We start from the raw sequence: 20,857 nt of genomic DNA on the forward strand, positions 1-20,857 counted from the left end.
CATGTGTTTAAATGTTTTAGGGGAGGGTTTATTTTGGGGGGAGAGCTTATTTTAGCGCATGTGCTCAAAAGCCCGATTGGGCTTATTATCCAGGAAGGTCTTATTTTCGGGGAAACGGTACTATCTTTTATCATGAACTTTTGGGGGGGCCTCGTGTACCTCTAGGTAAAAAGTTTGACACCGATGGACTTTTTTTGCTCTGTTATTTTTGGATCATGGATAGGAACAAATCCTATATGGATATGGACTGGAGATTTTAGACCCCAATCTATAACTGAAGTGGGGGTGTGTGTGAGAGATGCCTGCTCTATACTCTGAAATGGCTCATAATTGAAGAAGTCTCAAAACACCCGGGGGTTAAATGATCTGTCCAATGTGGGATTTGTTTTGGACACTGCAATAATGGCAAAAGAACTGCAACTGGTGGGTCTACTCTGCAGTGCTGTGCTTAGTGATTCTCTGCTCATTTGAAACTAGGGGTGGTTTGCTTCTGCTGTGTGAAAACAGACAATTACCTTCCCCTTTTTGTCCAGATGAAACCTTAAGAACTTCAGGAAGGAAGTGATTATAATAAGTTTTAAAGTTTTCTCATGCGATTCCAGCATATGCTGGCATATTCCCAGGGAGATCCTGATCTATTCTGGTTCTTGAGGCTATGGTTGTGTGTCTTTATTAGCATGTTCATTCACACTTAGGAGCACATGGGATTCTCTTTGATGGATTTTGAAGCTGAAGTGCAAAGGAACTCTACCGAAGGGCTTTTCCAATTTGCTGGTTGTAAACACTTGTTGCTGCCAGCAACCTAATAGGAGTGTAGGATTCAGTTGGCAGGAACAGTATAACATTGTCTATGGAGGTACAAAGATTTTGTAGGGTGAAGGCATCCTTTCAGAAATGAAATAAGAATCGACATTGTTTAGACCCTCTTGTGGGGGAGTTAAGAAGCGATGTGGTCTAATGGAAACATTGCTCAATCAACTGAGCATATCTAATATAATAGCTGAATAGCTAGATATGGACGCACAGTTTTATGAAACTTCCTCACAATTTTCTTTTCAGGGCTGATTTTAAAGTTTGTTTGCTTATTTATTCATTTATCCCATTTCTACAGCCACCCATCTATTGTAATAATATTTCATTCCAATAAAAAAAAAATACTAAAAACTTTTTAAAACAATAGAAATATCCAAAGTAAATATACCAAGCAGTGAGATTACTTGGCCAGTTAGCAATACAGCTAGGAAATGGGGCATTTAACACATTCAGCACCCCAGGCTCAGGAATATAGCCAGGTCTTTAGGGCCTGATGAAAGATCATTCTAATCTCTGAAAGAAGGATGGATGTTCTATAGACCAGAAGCCAATGCAGAAAAAGTTTGTCTTCTGGTCCCCATCAGGTGACATTCTTGGGTTGACAGGATTTGCAGCATGCCCATTCTGCTAGATCTGGTTGAAAGGCAGAGAGACTCTTGGAAAAAGACTGTTTTTCAGGTATCCCGGTCCCAAGCCATGTAGTTTACAAATAATTCACTTTTAAAGGTAACCACCAGCACATTGAATTGTACCCAGAAACACACTGCAGCTCATGCAGATGTGGTGCTATGTGTGCCGTGTATCAGGCGCCATTTACTATGCACACAGCCCCATTCTGCACAGTAGAAGATTCCAAATGCTCTTCAGGGGCAGCCCAATGTAGAGTGGGTTAAAGGTAAAGGTTCCCCTCGCACCTATGTGCTAGTCGTTCCCGACTCTAGGGGGCGGTGTTCAGCTCCGTTTCAAAGCCAAAGAGCCAACACTGTCCTAAGACATCTCCATGGTCATGTGGCTGGCATGACTGCATGCCGAAGGCGCACAGAACACTGTTACCTTCCCACCAAAGTTGTCCCTATTTTTCTACTTGCATTTTTACATGCTTTCGAACTGCTACATTGGCAGAAGCTGGGACAAGTAACGGGAGCTCACTCCATTACATGGCATTAGATTCGAACCACCGAACTGCCAACCTATCTGATCAAGGAGCTCAGTGTCTTATCCACTGAGCCACCACATCACTTTTGACTATTAATTTTAGACTACTGTAACCCACCTTTAGAGTCGGTAGCAATAGTCTAAATGAGAAGTCACAAGGACATAGGTGACTGTGAGCAGGATCCAGGTACAGGCAGAACTGGTGCACCATCCAGAGGTGTGCAAATACCCTCCTGACCATGGCTGCCACCTGTTTTTTGAGCCGGAGATACGAATCCAGGAGGACCCCCAGATTGCACAGCCTGTCTGGGGTACTACAACCTCATTCAGAATCAGAGATGAAAGAACCTCATCTCCAGAGGGTTCAAATACCAACAGCCACTCCATTTCGCCCCATTCAGTCCCCAACACACTGGAATAAGACGTCCAAAGTTGATCTGTAACTCTCACACATAGAGAGAGGTCAGAATCTGAACAGGGTTGGAAGGGACCTTGGAGGTCTTCTAGTCCAGCCCCCTGCTCCAGCAGGAGATCCTATACCATTTCAGGCAAGTGACTGTCCAGTCTCTTCTTAAAAACCTCCAGTGATGATGTACCCACAACTTTTGAAGGCAAGCTGTTTCATTGGTTAATTGTCCTCACTGTTAGGGGGTTTCTCCTTAATTCCAGGTTCCTTCTCTCCTTGATTTCCATCCATTGTTTCCATCCATTGTTTCTTATCTTGCCCTCTGGTGCTTTGGAAAATAAATTGAACCCCTCTTCTTTGTGGCAGCCCCTCAAATACTGGAATACTACTATCATGCCCTCCCCGCAGTCCTTTTTTGCTCTAGATTAGCCATACAAACATAACATAGATGCATATGTACATAGATGTATGCAATAGATGCTATACAAACATACATAGATGCATAGAAAACCACATAGAATCATTTTCTGTCTCCTCTGGCAGGATGAAGAAGCGAGGAAGAAAGAAAATGCAGAGTAGATCTCTGAGGTGAAGACAGGAGTTGGATGCCTGGAAGTCCCACAGCCACTGAAACCTGATGGTCATGATAAACAGGTGGCCCTTAGCAGTTAATCTGAGAAGAAGCAAAGCCTGCTACTCAGTTCAAGCACTCACATCAGCAGGAGCAGTTCAGTTCCTGACCTTTATCTCTTCCTCCATTTGGTCATGTTTGGCAGTCACCCTTAAGAGGGAAATGGGCCACCCTGCACCCGGGAACTACACTGCGGAAGGAGCAAAGCTTGCTCCACCACACTTCACATTTGGTAGCTCAGCTTCCACTGGCAGGGAATCCCTGGGAGTGTGAAATACAAGCCATCCCTCCCCCGAACACCCTTGCCTGTCAGAGTGAGAGACATTCTGCTAATAATAAGTAGCAAATCTGCACTGTGTCAAAACTATGTGAAACAGTTTGCAGATGAATCATTTCTGGCAGAGCGGCGTGTACACTTGTATGCTTGCCCAGGGTTGCACCATGCTAGACACAGCCCTGTTAACAAAAAAAATAATATTAAAATCTGTCTCAACACACAGGCACACACGGAAAGTTCAGCCGTTCGTACATTGGCTGCATTTTGTTTGGATTGTGGGAGAGAAAATGAGGTTTACACCCTGCTGTATAATGGGCCTTTTGCTCGGCAAATTATCCACTGAGCTGTTTTACTCCGTAGACCTTAAGCTCACAACTCCACAAACCTTTTGCCAGATGAGGGTTCAGGCCAGACTGACATTTGTTGCTGGAAGGCAAGGCAATTCTGTTCATGAGGTTCCCATTGGCTTGCAAAACAGAAACATCTGCAAAGAGCCTCAGGAGGCCTACTAAGCAAAGTTCAGGATTAAGGGAGATTGCAGCCAAATGACTTTATCTTTGGTAGTCATTACTAGGTATGTCTCAGGGGGGGAAATGTTTTGAGTGCTGAATGAGCTTTGTGGGTGAGATGTTGTGGCAAGTAAAGGTAAATATATAAGTTAAGCAACTTCTTTTCTGGTTTTGAACAATGTTCATCCAAAGGCTAGCATGAACTGGGCAGCTAATGGCTTATCTACATCTATTTTATCTTTTCTTTTCTCTTTGCCTTTTCTTGGTCTTTCGGTTTTCTCCATTTGTCCCTAGAGTTTTTCTTTTAAATATAAACCATTATTTCGTACTGCGGTCCAAAATCACATTAGCTCTTCCAACCATTCATGTGAACGGATTTGGTTGAAATGTTAGCTTTCCCTGAACAATCCAAATTTCGGTATAACTTCAGCTCATAAACTCCAAACAATTTGAAACAGGGGTATGCAGCCGAGGAGCCAAAAGGAAGAAGCTGTAAAATCTGTTCTCTGTTCTCTGTTCCCTGAACCACATCTTTCAGGCTGGCCATTTGGACTTTGCTTGTGTCAGCTTTTCATTCATACAATGCAGTCGTATCAAATTATAGACAAATTGCTTAAAAAACAGCTGGGCAGCAGAGCTATTTATGGCACTGCGATGTGAACCTAACCTTTTTAATAGGCTCAGTTCTATATCCTTGCCTTATTCAGGGGGCCTTCTAAACCATGTGCTTTCAGAAAAACCTCTCGCAGTCACTACAGTATCTCTTGGAATGGATTTCCCCAATGGCCAAAGCACCAGGCTATTCTGCTAGCCTCTTGGAAAACAAATCAATCCTCTCTTATCCATGCTCCCTTATACTGCCAACATACACACTCATTCACAAACAGTGCAGGCATAAAACATATTGACTTACCAGATCACATGATTTGCTCATCTAGTGTTTACGAGAGCCTGCATTTCCAAGTTAAACAAATTAAAAAAAAAAAAAGGGCCACTAACCTTAAAGAAAACACAAAGTACATGTACTGTAAAACAATCTAATCTGACTGGCAATAGTTCTCCAGGTTTTCAAGCAGAAATTTTTCCTTTCCATCCCTTTAACTGGACATACATTGAGCTCTAGACTTCCTTGCACAGGTTCTGCTTCCAAGTGCCTATCTCTTCCCTCCACAAAACCCTACATTCTTCTCTTTAAATACACCAATGTTTCCTGTTTTGATTTGTTTTTGTTTAAGGAAAAGAAGATAAAATGTGTCTACCACTGCAAACTTTTCACATGTTTCATTTCTGAGTTATTTGTATTCATATTTATAAATACATGTACAGCATCCTCAGGGACATGGTGGCTCAGTGGCTAAGACGCTGAGCTTGTTGATCAGAAGGTCATTAGTTCGGCGGTTTGAATTCCTAGTGCCGCGTAATGGAGTGAACTTCCATTATTTGACCCAGCTTCTGCCAACTTACCAGTTCAAAAGCATGTAAAAATACAAGTAGAAGAATAGGAACCACCTTTGGTGGGAAGATAACAGTGTTCTGTGTGCCTTCGGCATGTAGTCATGCCAGCCACATGACCACGGAGAAGTTTTCGAACAGCGCTGGCTCTTTGGCTTTGAAACTGAGATAAGCACCCCCCCCCCGAGTCAAGAACGACTAGCACATATGTGCGAGGGGAACATTTACCTTTTTACCTTTACCTTTACAGCATCTTCAAGGCCTAATCAGATTACTGGCTTTAATAGGAGAAATGCCCTATAAATTTTGATGTTACAAAATTGCAAAAAGATGTACTGGTTTTTCATCTTTAAAAAAAAAACTGCCCAAAACACGTTTTTTACTCTCATCCCAGTTGCTGGTCTTTCTGCTTCAGCTCTGTATTTCTTTTTTGTAAAAAAAAAGTCCTCCAAGTTGCTACATGAATAAATGTTAAGCTTAAAAACAAGAATAGTATTTAATATAAGAGGCTGCTAAATGATTCAACTACAGAGAAAAAGTAGTGTGGGAACAGACTTTTCTACCAAGATCTATTATTCCCTTAACAACCTGTTAAGATTACATTCATTCCAGTGGAGCATTTTGGCTATGCATATATGGAGATAATTTCAACATAAGGAGAAAATGTGTGCTTTTTTTCCTCAAGCATGGCACAACTATCCTGCTTGCAAGTTCATGGGACAGGAAGCCAATGAGTTCAATTGGCTGAAAGCCATAATATTGTTCATGTGATGCTCTAAATTTTTACCAGGTGTTAGAGTCAATCAACAGGATGACTTATTATGTGCCTAGCTTAGCCTCCAAGAAGCGTCAGGCCACTCACTGTTAGAAACAGAGGGTTGGCCTAGAAAAATGATGGGCTTCCTAGAAAACCTAGAATACATATTTGGAGAGATTTTCCATTTCCAATTAAAGTCCAACTTTCATGTCTAATGAATTTTACCTATGCTCTCTCAGAAATATCTTAGCCAAAAGAAAATCTTCGTTCCTATAGAGAAGAATAATTGTAAGTCCAGGTTGAAATGAGCTTGGTGCTCTCTAAGCTTGGTTGTTTTGTTGCAGACGTTTCATTACTCAAACTAGGTAACATCATCAGTGCTAGTAAGGAGTGAGGTTTGCTCTCATTTTACATTTTAGTGGCTTGCCTCATCAGTATTTGTGGGAGTGGTGGTTTTTTGGTGGTTTTTTGGTTGGGCTCTTTAAAGCAGAGGACAAAGTAGCCTTTAAAAAAGGCTAAAAAACGACCAGACTATTATCAGCCTACCAGCAAACAAAGGCTGAATACAGATCACAATATATACAAAATGTGAAAGAATTACTAGACAAAGAAACTTACATCCCAGTGAATACCAATCCAATACAGAAAACTAGGCAACATTGAGAACTCTCAATGACCTCACCAAGAAAGGCCAAATTTCCAAAGAGGAACAGTGGCAGATGAAAAACAGCGGACCTGTGGCACGCGTGCCACCGGTTCACCATCACAGCCTTAATATATATATCAGTAGAAAGACTGAATAAAGAAGAAAGTACACAGCTTTATCTCACTCTTTTGTCAACCTGGAATCAGTCTGCTTCATATACGTACATAGTGGCTTTATGTCCATGTATAACTTTCTTATGAGGACAATGAAATGTTCTGGGATTCCTACCGTATTTATTCGAGTATAACGCGCAAAATTTTCTACCAAAAAAAGAAATCAAAGTTTGGGTGCGCATTATAAACGAGGGCTGGGGTGGGGTGGCAGTGGCGGCCGGTCCATTGAGGGCGCAGGCGAATTGTAAATTCGCACTGAGCCTTTTCCGGGCTGCAGCTGCTCACTGTACGCGAGGGCGAAGAAAAAAAAAAAAGTCCCCTCGTCGCGTACAGTGGGCGGCCCGAACTGGGGGTGAGAATTCTTATTATCCGCTGTATGGTCGCCGCTTCATTTCCTCGCCTCGCTCACACGTTACGGTAAGCATTGCTTTTGAATCTGACTTTGAAGCATTTTAAATAAATATTGTTACCGGTAATTTTATTTCGGTATTGTGTTTATACCAGTTTACGTTGTCAATAAATGATTTTTATCATGGCCGCACGTGTTCAACAACGTTTTTTTGTCAATTACAATGCTTGGTGTGAAACAAAATTTTATACCGATTTTTAATCGAAAATTAGGGGTGCGCATTATACACGTGTGCGCGTTATACTTGAATAAATACGGGTATTTTTCTGACCACAAGTATCCTGTTTATTTGGAAAAGGGAGGGGGGAGGGGACTGAAGCATCATCATTAAGTTGATAAAGCCTTGTTTTTTTCCTCTACTTTTCATCATGTCTGGGTGCTTTCGATATAAAACGTATCAAATAATGTCTCTTTTCCTCATCCTCATCATCTTCACAATCATCATTCCCCACCTGGATTCAGAAGTTTTGCAACACACCCAGTCTTGGTTTAATGTTTAACATATGCATATTGCTCACATGAGAAGAGTTTAATGCTGGGAAAGTTTGAGGGCAAAAGAAGAAGGGGACGACAGAGAATGAGGTGGCCGGATGGAGTCACTGAAGCAGTTGGCATGAGCTTAAATGAACTCCAGAGGATGGTAGAGGACAGGAAGGCCTGGAGGAACGTTGCCACAATGGTTCGGACACAACTTCACAATTAACAACAACAGTACATTGGAAGCATCTTCAGATTTGCAAGTTTCTATTACTATAGCTTTACAATATAAGTATAGTGACCTACAGGACATTGGATTCCTAGTCTGGTCTTCTTCTCTCAAAGCATCATATTAAAAGACTTTCTTCTTAGGCTCTCCAGTATAGGAGTAAAAGATTAAAACCACTCTACCAACCAGATGTAGACTCCACATTTATGTTCTTATGTGTAATCCAATCATGCAAAATGATTTTTCTAAGGTAAGGAAAAAACCACTGTCCACATTATACATGATTTTCCTTCTAAAGCAGAATCTAACAAATAAATAAATATTAGACTACTAACAGCATTCTAGGTTCAGAAGTAAACTCGAGACACATAAGTAACATTATCAGAAGTTACTTCTGTAGTCTTTAATGGAAATCCTTCATACATCTGAATTACCATGGAAATGTGTTCCTTCAAGTCAGTTTTAACTCCTAATATCTGCCAGGACAAGTGCCCTGCAATTTTCTTGGCAATGGTTTTTTTTTTTTTTTTTGGAAGTAGCTTGCTAATACCTTCTTTCTAGGACTAAAAGAAAGAAACTAGACCAAAATCACCCAGCTGGCTTTGAACAGGAACTCACAGTATCTTGGTTTCTAACCTAATATCTTAATTGCAACAGCAAACCAGCTCTCACAGTTGAAAAGCCTACATTAGAATTTTTCATGAAAACATAAACAGGAGTAAAAAAAAAGGATGATTGATGCAACAGTTACTACCCAAAGCTAAAATTTGGGAGATATGTAGATCACATCAAAAGGATTATTGTCAAGATTCAAATGACTATTTCGGGAAGCATAATTGTGATAAGCCTCAAAACTAGGTTATTTAGAATGCCAGAAGTTTTGTGGGAAATTACATTCATAAATTAAGCAATACCACCCCTCTTTACTATATACTGCAGGGGTGTCCAAACTTGTGAACTTTAAGACTTGTGGACTTCAACTCCCAGAATTCCCCAGCCAGCTCTGCTCTGGGAGTTCAACTCTGGGAGTTGAAGTCCACAAGTCTTAAAGTTCCCAAGTTTGGACACCCCTGATATACTGTATATAGAGAATATTTTCTTCCGTACATATAGTACACAGTTTGAAATCCAATTAACTGAATTTGGAATTTTTAATAAACTATGCTAAACCGAAGTGTTTTGCCAGGATTAGAATCACTCCTTTCTTTGTCTTTAGTTATTGCCAGATTGAGGTTTCCACTAAACTTTATATTATCTTTGGATTAACTATAGTTTGCCATATAAATCAAGAACTGGGACTAATTTTAATCATAGCTTCAAACAAGCCACATAATCTTTACAACCACAATTGAGCTTGGAACACTGATGTAAGTCATTGCAAGTCATTAAGTAGGCCGGGAACAGGACTCCAGTGCTTGGCTGGAGAAAAGAGGCTTGCCTCTTTTAATTTCTCAGAACACTCCCCCCACACACACAAGAATTCCCCCCTCCTCATCATGCAGAGAGGAGGTAAAAATCTTTCTGCAGGAAGCAATACTGTGCAACCTTCCTTGTTGGCTCCCTCACTGACTTTCTTCCCCCTCTGACTTCTTTCAGTTGGCAAAGAAAATTGCAAATAGTGGTCACATGATCGCAGGAAACTTGACAACCAGTTGTAAGTGCAAACGTGCCAAGTTCCCCAAACATGATCATGTGACCGTGGGAGTGGTGCGGCAATTATAACTTTAAGAATGAGTTGCAAGTAATCTTTCCTGAGCCTCTTTTAACTTTGAAATGTCATTAAGCGACCAGTCATACGACGAGAACTACACACAGTAAATAAATACACAAAATAAACTATTCAGCTTGTATACATTTATTTATACCTAAATAAATTTATTTTAGTTTAATTTACTTATTAATTTTAATTTATTATACTTAAACTAACATTTAAGTATAAATGTTACTTTTTCCTAATGTTGGCAGCCTATTTCCATCATTTGACTAATGTCCTTTTTGTTTCACTAAACGTATCTTTAGGCAGTCCTGCATATACCAAACCCATGTGAACTGATTTTGCTCAAGAAAACATAATGCACATGTCATAATCATTCTCAGAAAACCTAATAAATAATCCAACTAAATAATCAGGCTGGTTTCCTTTATTTACTTGTTTTTAACAATATGATTGGCACAAGAAATATCCATTTCATCATAAAAACTCATGTTTGAGAATCTGTTTTGCTGCTACCAGATCCAATCAGGTATAAATGCAGCGTCCAATGTCCTGTTTCATGTATGGGCAACTTTATGGATCAGTGGACACACCTGGCATACTGTCACTTGATAACATATAGAGCAACATGTCTATCTAGGGGTATGAATACACCTTCCATCTGTATCCATTCAGCAGAAGGTATACTCTTTATCCTCCCCTCCAGCCCTCCCTGCAATTTTCTGTGTATTGGTGGTACATTTCTAAAGAAAGAATTGCCTGAAACTCATTCATAATTTTTATTTTCTAATAAAGATTATAGGAATTATGTGGTGCCCAGAAGCATTCTTATCAAGTGATACAAGAACTTTGCAATTTTCATGTATTTAAATGAATGAATGTTTGCATATTATCTATTTACCCATCCATCCATCCATCCATCATCTATCCATCTAAGCAATAGGATTGCACTTCCTCAGGAAGAACAACTACATAACTTAGGATGTTCACAGAGTCATCAGTATTGTTGGAGGCCTTTGACCTTTATGGCCAGGACTGCCTTCTCTGGAACATAGATCAGTAGTAAATATAACATTAATACCCTTTCCTTGAAAGAAACAGCCTAGCTACGACTATTCATGCACTGGCAGCCTCGGGTTTTTATTATTGTAATTTTCCCTATGTCCCTCACTGGTTGTCCCTCTATTCCAGGGGTGTCAAACTTGCATTGTCACGGCGTCATCATGTAACGTATCACAACTTTTCCCCCCTTTGCTAAACCAGGCGTGGGCAGTGCATGACGCATCCATCCCAAGGGCTGTGAGTTTGACACCTCTGCTCTATTCCAATCTTCTATTCTTCAGTTTTAAAACTTCTCAGTTGCTTTTCTTTGATTTGTTTAAAAGCTGTAGGTAGTGCAGAAAGTTGCTATATGATCACATTGCTGAAGGGAAGCCTGGTTGCTAAATATGACACTCGGCCATTCACAACTGCTCTGTTATTATATCTTTAATTATCCTGTAAATGTTAGTTCTCAGTGGCAGATTTTGTAATTTTTGCGCTTCTGAATAACCCCAAACTAATTTTGGATAAGACTTTTAGTTCTATAGATTCCCCTCCCCCTATTCTGAAAATAGTCTGTTAAAGTCAAGAAGACACTTGTTAATAAGCCATACTACTATTTATCACTCAGAGGTGAGAGAGAGAAATGTACCGTCAAACAATTCAACAATAACTGGTAATTATTGTGCCTTTTTCAGTGGGAGATATCAGGAACTTCAAACTCAACCTCATCGGATCAAACAGGACTTCTGCAACTGGCTTTCCGGCAGCTGTTGCACATCTAACAATTGGTTTACCAGAGGCTCCAAGTCCAAGCCACATCAAGCATCTGGTGTTTCCAATTAAGTATAAAAGCGTACCCACATTCCCTTGTCACTTTACGAACCAGTAATATTTCCCTGAAACCTGATCCTGTTACCATTTAAACCAAATGTTAACCAGTAACACCAACCACACTTGTTTCTATCTATAGATGGGAAAATGCAAGGGGGTAGCCCATTATAGTGATCATATCAGAATGAAAATGAACATTTGAAAAGGGGAACATTCTATGAAAAAGTCAGGAAGTGAAAGGTTTCCTGTCTGATGTTTTATGCAAATAAATTCCTTGTTTGTCCTATGCAAGCTCTGTTTAATCATTAGGGAGTAAACAGAAAAGCAAGTAGTCAGTTTTCAGACTAGTTAATAATTATAGCACAGGTGGCTGCACTTAGAACTGTCTTAGAGAAAGATGTTTTTTTTCCCATTTAGTCAGTTCATTATTCATTCTTAGTCACGGGGATTCTTAGGGTCCTTTCCATCCCCAAGATCAGAAGACCCTTTATGTCCATGGAGATTTATTACTGCAACTTCCTTCTCTTCAATATAACCAGTGTCTCTTTATTTTCTTTGTACTGACAGATCACAATCTTTGCTTCTACCCCATCAAACTCACGAGGACACATTATCACGTGATGTATTGCAACTTCACCCCTCTTTGCTAAAATGGGGGTGGGCTTGGCCAGTGTGTGATACATCCGACACCCCTTCTCTACCCTCAATACATGCCCAAACAACTGCAACTATTTTCTCAAGCCTTATTTTTTATTCTTTAAAATAGTCTTAATGCTTCAACTAAATTTCTGTCTTTTCTCTCCCTAAATAACTACACTATATATTGATATTTTGTCCATCAACTCCAATCTTCTACTCTTCGGTTTTATTCTTCAGTGCAAAAGGACCACTAGTTTCTGCCCTCCAACTTTCAATTGAAAAGAAAAGAGGAAGGGAGGGTAGAGTTCTTAAAGTCACATTTCTTATCATGACCAACTGTGAGAAAAATAGTATAAATAAATAGCAGTTTAAATAACTTGATGGAATGCCTCTATTAAATGACAATTGAAGAGAGCCAAAAAGTTACCAGCACTGATCATTTGTTACAAAATTCTTTTTTACTTATTTTATATAGATTGTAGCGCTGCTACTTAAATAACATATACCTGTTAAATATTTGCTACTTTTATTTCATATAGAAGGAAGGAGACGGAAGAAAGACCTCACTGAGGCTCAGCAGGTCTCTTCTTCCACTTGTCTTATGATAAGGAACCTTTTTTTTTTCATATGCATGGTATTTTTAATTACAAATGTTTATTTTGATTGTAAAGCACTTTAGAAAAACTGTACCCTCCGAAAGGTAGCTATAAATTATTACAAATTATAAATTATTATATTAATAAATATCTGCAATGTACCTAGGGTCTAATTATCTAGGAAAAACTTATAGGAACCTATTATTTGCACTTAAACTTGCACTTAGTCAGAATAGTGACTTTGGAAGTAGCATAGGTTCAAAGCTAAAAAGCACTGGAAATTCCCATCTGTCAATTTAAAAAAATCTGCTCTTGAGAAGCTAAAAAAAACAACTCTCAGTGGAGTAATTAAAAACAAACAATAAAAACGCCATTTGCACATTGTGGCAAGTATTAAAAGAGAGTAGGAGAAATTTAATGCATAAATGCACAAACCACAGTTAAGCAGGAATTTGGGATGGGAAAATGCAGGAAAAAATCATGATGACTTTGGCACAGCTACATCTTGCACATCAGTTACGATCATCCTTGCATCAAGAGACTTTGTACACATATTACATGGCGCTGCTCTTGAAGAGCAGTTGGAAAACTGGTACAAACTCTGGCAGCCTAGCCAGTGATGTGAAATTCTAATGTACGGTGACACCTAAATAGTTTTGAAGTTTAAATAGTTTACCTCCAATATCATTCTAGATGCTGATTGTCACCGTCCCTGCCCTACATAGCACCAGAATGCTTTCTTCTATTACATCAGGTTGAACAGAGTTGGTCCCCTCCAAATCCCATTGCTACAAAGATGCAACCTGATGTGATCTCAGAAATGGGCACTTTCAACTTCTACTCTGATGCGGCAGAATTCCTATCTATGTAGACCCAGTCTTCCCCTGGTGGTTTTTTTTTTTTTTTTTGGGTGGGGAGCTATTCAATCAAATGCAGGAAGTACCTAGTGATTTCAGATTTCAACTTTAAGGTGTGTGTTTTCGTACTTACTTCTCTTCCTTATATAATTTTGAAATAGTGTTTAGTTTATTGTATGGGAAAAATGTTTTTCCCCCTGAAGATGTCATTTTAATTATTAGCCACTTGCATATAAATATTATTACAAAACAGTGATTTTTCCTAAAAAAAAACAAACAGATAAAATTTTAAAGTAGAAAGAATACAAAATTGTTATAGGCATTCCTTTCACTAGGTATTTCAGTGTAGTGCAATGAAGATCTTGTATGATAATCTTCCATTACAAGCTGATTTTTTTTAAAAAAATAATTAAATTCACAGTGGTAAGTCTCTTTTCTTCTGGTTACATTCACATCACCATTTGCACAGGGGAAAAAAACCAGCATGTTATTTTTTTTTCAGCTCTACTTACCCATTAAGATACTCAATAGTTTTTGAACTCTGGAGTTGACCCCAACTATTCTGTAGAGTCCTTGTTCGTTGATCCCTATGGAGCGAAATTATTTAATTTAGATAAATGATTGAAAAGTAATTTAATGCTTCTTTTTTTACAAAAAAGGCAGTTTCTCACAGAGCTGCACTAATTAAAAGTCTCTCACAGCATTCTACACACTTTTCAAGTTTCTTATTAAAGCTGATAGTGTTTCTTTTTGTGTTTCAGATTAAAGACCCAGATGTGATTTCTAGTAAAAGTTACTCCCCCACTATAATGAGATAATTAAAAAAATGAGGGAATGTAAAAAATCTGTTCTTCGGTGTGGGGTTGGGACTGAGAGGTCATATACACAAACAGCAGTACCGAATGTCTCTAAGAATTAGACATAGAGGTTAAATGACCTTAACTTCAATTATTTGAAAAGCTTAGTTTAAAAAAAAACAATCACCAGTTTGGTTATACAGTTGAATAATAATATTTAACCTATCATTTTAATGGACCCCAATATTTTTAAGGTGTGTTTTTTACTTAACATCGAATCAAATACAGACTTGTAGTTGCCAGGTATAAAAGCTAAGGCTCAACAACTCTTTTTATAAGCCAGGGTTTGTGTTCATAAAGATCTAAAATAACTACAATCAGAAAAAGATAATCAGAAAACAAGCTAACATAGCTTTTACTTGGAGTCTAAAAAGAAGCAATGCATTTGGAAAATATAGTTCCCAAAAGTTCTTTCATTCGATATTTTAAAGATGAGCTCCCATCAGCAACATAAGCTGATTTAAAACCAGGTCATGAAAACCAAGGTTGTATCTATGGCAATTGAGGGAACAAAGAATGCTGTGGAAGTTTGCATCTGCTACATAGATAGAGTATAGTTTTGTTATCTGGAAATATCACCTCTAGATTCAACGGCATGGATACATTTCTTGACGATGCTGAAACCCATATTATCCAACTGGGCCACTGCAAGGGGGAAAAAAAGGATTTACTAAGGAAAAGAGTCATAGCGTAATAGAAATGCAATATCATTATTTTGCTTTCCTTTCCTTTTTAAAAAATATATCAAAGCATCCTACTTTTCTGAAGATAGTTTTTTACTGCCCAGGGTAGAACTGTTGGGATGAAAACACAAGCATCTCCCAATTAAATAGAATAGAGTAGAATAACAGAGTTGGAAGGTACCTTGAAGATCTTCTAGTCCAACCCCCTGCTTTAGGCAGGAAACCCTACACCACTTCATAGAAATGGCTATCCAACATCTTCTTAAAAACTTCCAATGTTGGAGCATTCACAACTTCTGGAGGCAAGTTGTTTCACTGATTATTTGTTCTGTCAAGAAGTTTCTCCTCAGTTCTGAGTTGCTTCTCTTCTTGATTAGTTTCCACCCATTGCTTCTTGTCCTACCCTCAGGTGCTTTGGAGAATAGCTTGACTCCCTCTTCTTTGGGGCAGCCCCTGATATATTAGAACACTGCTATCATGTCTCCCCTAGTCCTTCTTTCTATTAAACTAGACAAAGCCAGTTCCTGCAACCGTTCTTCATATGTTTTAGCCTCCAGTCCCCTAATCATCTTTCTTGCTCTTCTCTGTACTCTTTCTAGAGTCTCAAGATCTTTTTTACATCATGGCGACCAAAACTGTATTCCAAGGGTGGCTTTACCAAGGCATTATAAAGTGGTAGTAACACTTCATGTGATCTTGATTCTATCCCTCTGTTTATTCAGACTAGAACTATATATAATCTGGATAATTATTCTGAAAGTCTTCTATTAATAATGGCATGGACCTGGAAAAGAAATCTGAAATTTGAAGAAAAGTAAATTGCCCATGACTAACTAAGGATATGTGGGGAATGGACAGGTTCATTCAATGAGTATGTGTGATAGAACACAAGCAAGGAAACCAATAATAAAGTTTTGCGTAAAGCAGTTGTGGTCCTGAATTATGGGACCTCTACAAGGGTGCAAGAAAAACAAAATGACAAGTGCATTGAGATGGCCCAACACAAAGTCTATCTCTTTTCCAATCACTTCTTAATGTTGTATGCAATTGCACAAGGGGCAGAGCACGTTTCCATCATTTTGACAAAAGTCTTGACTTACTGTGATTGACACGGTTCTGATGTAATAGTTTTAAGGATCAAAAAATAATCCCACATTACTTATTATCAACATAATTTGTAGCTTACATTTTTCTTTCTCTTCTGTGATGTCAATGTGTCCATATAGAAAACAAAAATGCCTGCCTTGGTTTACTGGCAGACTTTGTCACAATCTGCACGTTCAGATGTAAAGGCAATAGAATCCTCTCTGGATTCCGGCTGCATACAATTCCAAAAATGACATTGTATCCTACCACTCTCTGGAGAATGAATGACTAAACACCCACCAGGTAAATTATATCTTCAAAGCCCTGCCATTATCATTCCAAGTTGCTGAACTGGGGCTTATAGGTCCTATGTGGGTGAGTTGCTATTTCCTGACATTCTATGCTACCTAATGGTCTCGCACAGTCTTTAAAAAGAGAGCTTATTAAACATTCCAACTGACTGCTAGCACATGGTCAGAATTACAGAAATAAATAACCATCATCGAAATACAAAAGTTACAGTAAAGCTCAGAGTCACACAGGATAGTCTTGAAGCAGGGGTATCTACAGAATCCTGTTTTGCCACAGTATAATTCTCCTGGAACTGGGTTTTTAAATGCAGCTGTTCCGTGATATCCTAGCTGGCTTGGAAGTGAAAAATCCATGTTGTCCTCATTCTTTTTAGTATTGTGGCTACAACCCCCACAAAGGGATTGCTTAACAAACAAATACATTACAGTTCCTTTTATTCGTTTCATTTTGCAGACTTCCAAGAGGTGTTGTCATCATTATCATTGTGCTCTATGAAATATCTATTCTATGCTAATGAAGAATCATGCAGACAAATTACAGAATAAAGAACCAAGCATTGTCACTAGGGTTATAAAAAAATTCAATTACGTCCCTCTAGTACACTTTAAATAAATTGAAATAGTCATATGTACAGAATCATCATCATCTTCTTTTAACGACCGCATAATCCCTTGTGGGGTAGAGTCTGGGCAACTGAATGGAGCTAGCAGAGTGTTTAATGACCGGATGCCCTTCCTGTCACCAATGCAGAGTTTTGTTCAGCAGATAAATTCTCATTGTGACCAGAGAGAGAAATATCTGCCTCTACCTAGGATCAAAGGCAAGAGCTCCACCTCTAGGCCACCGCACTACTCTCATCATATTTATGTATAGTATACGCATACATAAATACATGCATATCCATAATTACTAAATCCATTAAGGTTCAATACATGTTTTGATCAGATTCAACTTAGAATGATATCTCTTCCTAATGGGAAAAAAATGTCTCACTGCTGATAAGTGTTTTAGTTAAAGATAGATAGTTTTGCAGTTTTGCAGTTTAAAGCAGAGATCCCCAACCTTTCCGGATCTGTGGACCGGCAGCAGCGGGGCAGAGAGGATGGTTCTGTGCATGTGGCAGGCGCATGTGTGAAGCTCCATCTGTGCAAGCAGCAGGTGTGTACATCCATTTACACAAATGGAGTCTCTCGCACTTGCACACAGTTTGTGCAGTCCAGTTCCCAATAGTCCGCAGCTCAGTACTAGGCTACATCCCAGGGGTCGTGCCCCCCTGCATTAAAGGATCTCATTAATGGCCAACCGAGTATAAAGCAAGAAGAGGAACAGATCTTATTATAAATAAGCAACTTCATTGATGCTTCTCATGCTTTTATTCAGAAGGCATCTACTGTGTCTACATAAGGCAGCTAAATAACCCAAGTGTCATTCTCAACGGGGAGTTGTGAATTTATATGTAATAATACCTAAAATAAATGTGGCAAAAGTGTCCATTTGCGCATGTATTTTAAGAAGGAATTCTAAAATATGAAATAAGAACACTTATTAGAGAGGGAGTCTATTTTTGCTGTAGCTGCAGCTGCTATTTGCCATTGTCTATTTTTGTGTTTTACAGTGATTTTTTTTAAACAGTCTGGTCGTGTGTTGTTCAAATTCCTGTTGGAGTTTAGAGAGAATTTAGATGTTTTAAATAAAGAAATCACAGAGAGCTGCGATGAAATACCAAAGCAGGAATTCCCAGCTTCAGAGATCTGATTTTGGGAGACTGATTCTTAGAGGCACAGCGTTGACTTTTTAAAAATATACAGTAGCTACACACCCACAATCATTTTGAAACGAAAAATCTAAAACATTTCTTATAAAGTTTATTGCCTACATGTTTTAATAGGCAAAACATCAGTGCAGATATAAACATAAGTTGCTGTTGATTATGCATGGTTCCACAAAATAGAGTGATTCTTGTAAGAAATGTTCGTATAATTTTTATCAGATAAGCCTACCGGAGCCATAAACTATATAGATACCAGCTGTATAGATGGAGCTCTATCTATCATTTCACAGCTGGCACTGCTGCAGCTGGAAACAAACAAGTGTATTTTTTTGAACGCTACATGAATGTCCTGTGTCTGAATGGTTAATATGCAACTTGGCTTGCAAATGAAATCTAAATTGCTGTGCAAGTGTATTAATTTATGGCTGGCATCCTGAACTAATAACCCCTCTTCAGTTTCAAAAGGAACTTTCAAAAGTTGTTTCATTCAGAGCAAGGAGCAGGGATATGAGATTCAGTCTATCTATGCAGAATAAACCAAACACTAGTTTAAAAACTGAGGAAAGGTTCAGACACTGAATTAGTGGATAAGCCTTAAATGCACGAGCGCGGGATTATTAAAAGGGACCATATTAAATAATTTGAGCAATCAATCACCTTACCCAAAAATTAAGCAAGATATGCTACAGTCTCAAAACGTTGAAGGAAAAAAAGTAGGGGGAATCCTACATTAATAGCTAGCAAACAGTAAAAAGCTCAAAAGGGCATACTTTTTAGAAGAGCAATACATCTTAATATTCTTAGCTAAATTATCAATAAACAGACCTCGTAATTCTTTGCAAAATATGTTTCTTGATTATTTTTTTAAAAGGAAACACTTGCACATAGTTTCAAGAAGTCCGTAAGGGTTCATCTGCCCACAACTTTAGAAAGAAAAATGTATATTTTTAAAAAATGCATAGCTCTTAGACACATTTTAGATTTAGGCAGTGACGTGCGGTCAGGGGAGGCAAGGGAGGCAGAGCCTCACCTCTCTTCATGAAATAATAGTATATAATATTATATACTATATATATATATATATATATAATATTATAATATTATACATCCGTCTGGCCGCGCCCGGGAGCTGCGGAGGGCAGAGGCAGAAATGTTGTCGGCGCTCCCAGATGACGAAGGCACGAAAGCGACAGTCGACAGTCGCTTTTGTGCCTTCGTCATCTGGAAACGCCGACATTTCTGCCTCCGCAGCTCCCGGGCGCGCACGGACAGAGGTAGGCAGAATGGCGCTGATCCGATCCGGCGGGCGAGTGACCGAGGATCGGGCTGCCTCGCTCGCTCTTTCGTCTGCCCGGATCGCGGAGCCGGGCGCGCATGGACGGAGGTAGGCAGAATGGCGCCGATCCGATCTGGCGGGCGAGTGACCGAGGATCGGGCTGCCTCGCTCGCTCTTTCGTCCGCCTGGATCGCGGAGCCGGGCGCGCATGAACGGAGGTAGGCAGAATGGCGCCAATCAGATCCGGCGGGCGAGCGACCGAGGATCGGGCTGCCTCGCTCGCTCTTTCGTCTGCCTGGATCGCGGAGCCGGGCGCGCATGGACAGAGGTAGACAGAATGGCGCCGATCCGATCCGGCGGGCGAGCAACCGAGGATCGGGCTGCCTCGCTCGCTCTTTCGTCTGCCCGGATCGCGGAGCCGGGCGCGCACGGACGGAGGTAGCCACAGGAACACCGAGGCGATCCGGGCGGACGAAAGAGTGAGCGAGGCAGCCCGATCCTCGGTTGCTCGCCCGCCGGATCGGAGCCATTCTGCCTACCTCCGTCCATGCGCGCCTGGGAGCTGCGGAGGGCGGAGGCAGAAATGTCGGTGTTTCCGGATGACATCATCCGGGAGCGCCGACAACATCAGCACGGGCGGAGGTAGCCACAGCGACACCGAGGCGATCCGGGCGGACGAAAGAGCGAGCGAGGCAGCCCGATCCTCGGTCGCTTGCCTGCCGGATCGGATCGGCGCCATTCTGCCTATCTCCGTCCGTGCGCACCCGGGAGCTGCGGAGGGCGGAGGCAGAAATGTGTGCCTCCAGCACATGTGGTCCCATTCCCCGCCTTCCTGATGACGTCACCAGCCTCACCATCCATTAACCTCACAGCACGTCACTGGATTTAGGAATCATAAAGAGATCATTTTCCCACTACCCTATAGAATATTATTTTTCCCGTCATTGGGCAGAGGGTTTATTTTATTTTCTTAATTGTAAAGAAATAAAGGGTACCAAGGGGATATGTGCAAAGTGCACAAAAAAGTGTTTAAAATGAGATTATTAAGAGTCTGGAGAAGAAAAAAAACATAAGAAGAAAGGTTGCAAGAATTGGGTATGGCCAGTCTAGAGAAACGAAGGACTAGGAGTGATATGAAAAGCAGTATTCCAGTATTTGAGGAGCTGCCACAAAGAAGATGGGTTAACTACTTTTCCTAAGCACCAGAAGGCAATACAAGAAAGAAATTCCAGAAGTCAATCTGGAATTAAGGAGAAA

The 20,857-nt window shown here is 40.0% G+C and overlaps 1 protein-coding gene across 3 annotated transcripts in view; it reads right to left on the reverse strand.

Annotated features, from left to right (window-relative positions):
• The window catches only part of ARHGAP26 (Rho GTPase activating protein 26), a 257,550-nt gene that overhangs the window by 89,043 nt on the left and 147,650 nt on the right, over window positions 1–20,857 (reverse strand). For all 3 annotated transcript variants that reach the window (XM_081936142.1, XM_081936141.1, XM_081936143.1), the window contains exons 13-14: window positions 15,052–15,117; window positions 14,128–14,202 (exon numbers count right to left, since the gene is read on the reverse strand). In XM_081936142.1, coding sequence (XP_081792268.1) covers window positions 14,128–14,202; window positions 15,052–15,117 — 141 coding nt within the window. The remainder of the gene's footprint in view (window positions 1–14,127; window positions 14,203–15,051; window positions 15,118–20,857) is intronic.

This window comes from Natrix helvetica, assembly GCF_964273705.1.
Source record: "Natrix helvetica genome assembly, chromosome: 1".
Lineage (NCBI taxonomy): Eukaryota > Metazoa > Chordata > Lepidosauria > Squamata > Natricidae > Natrix > Natrix helvetica.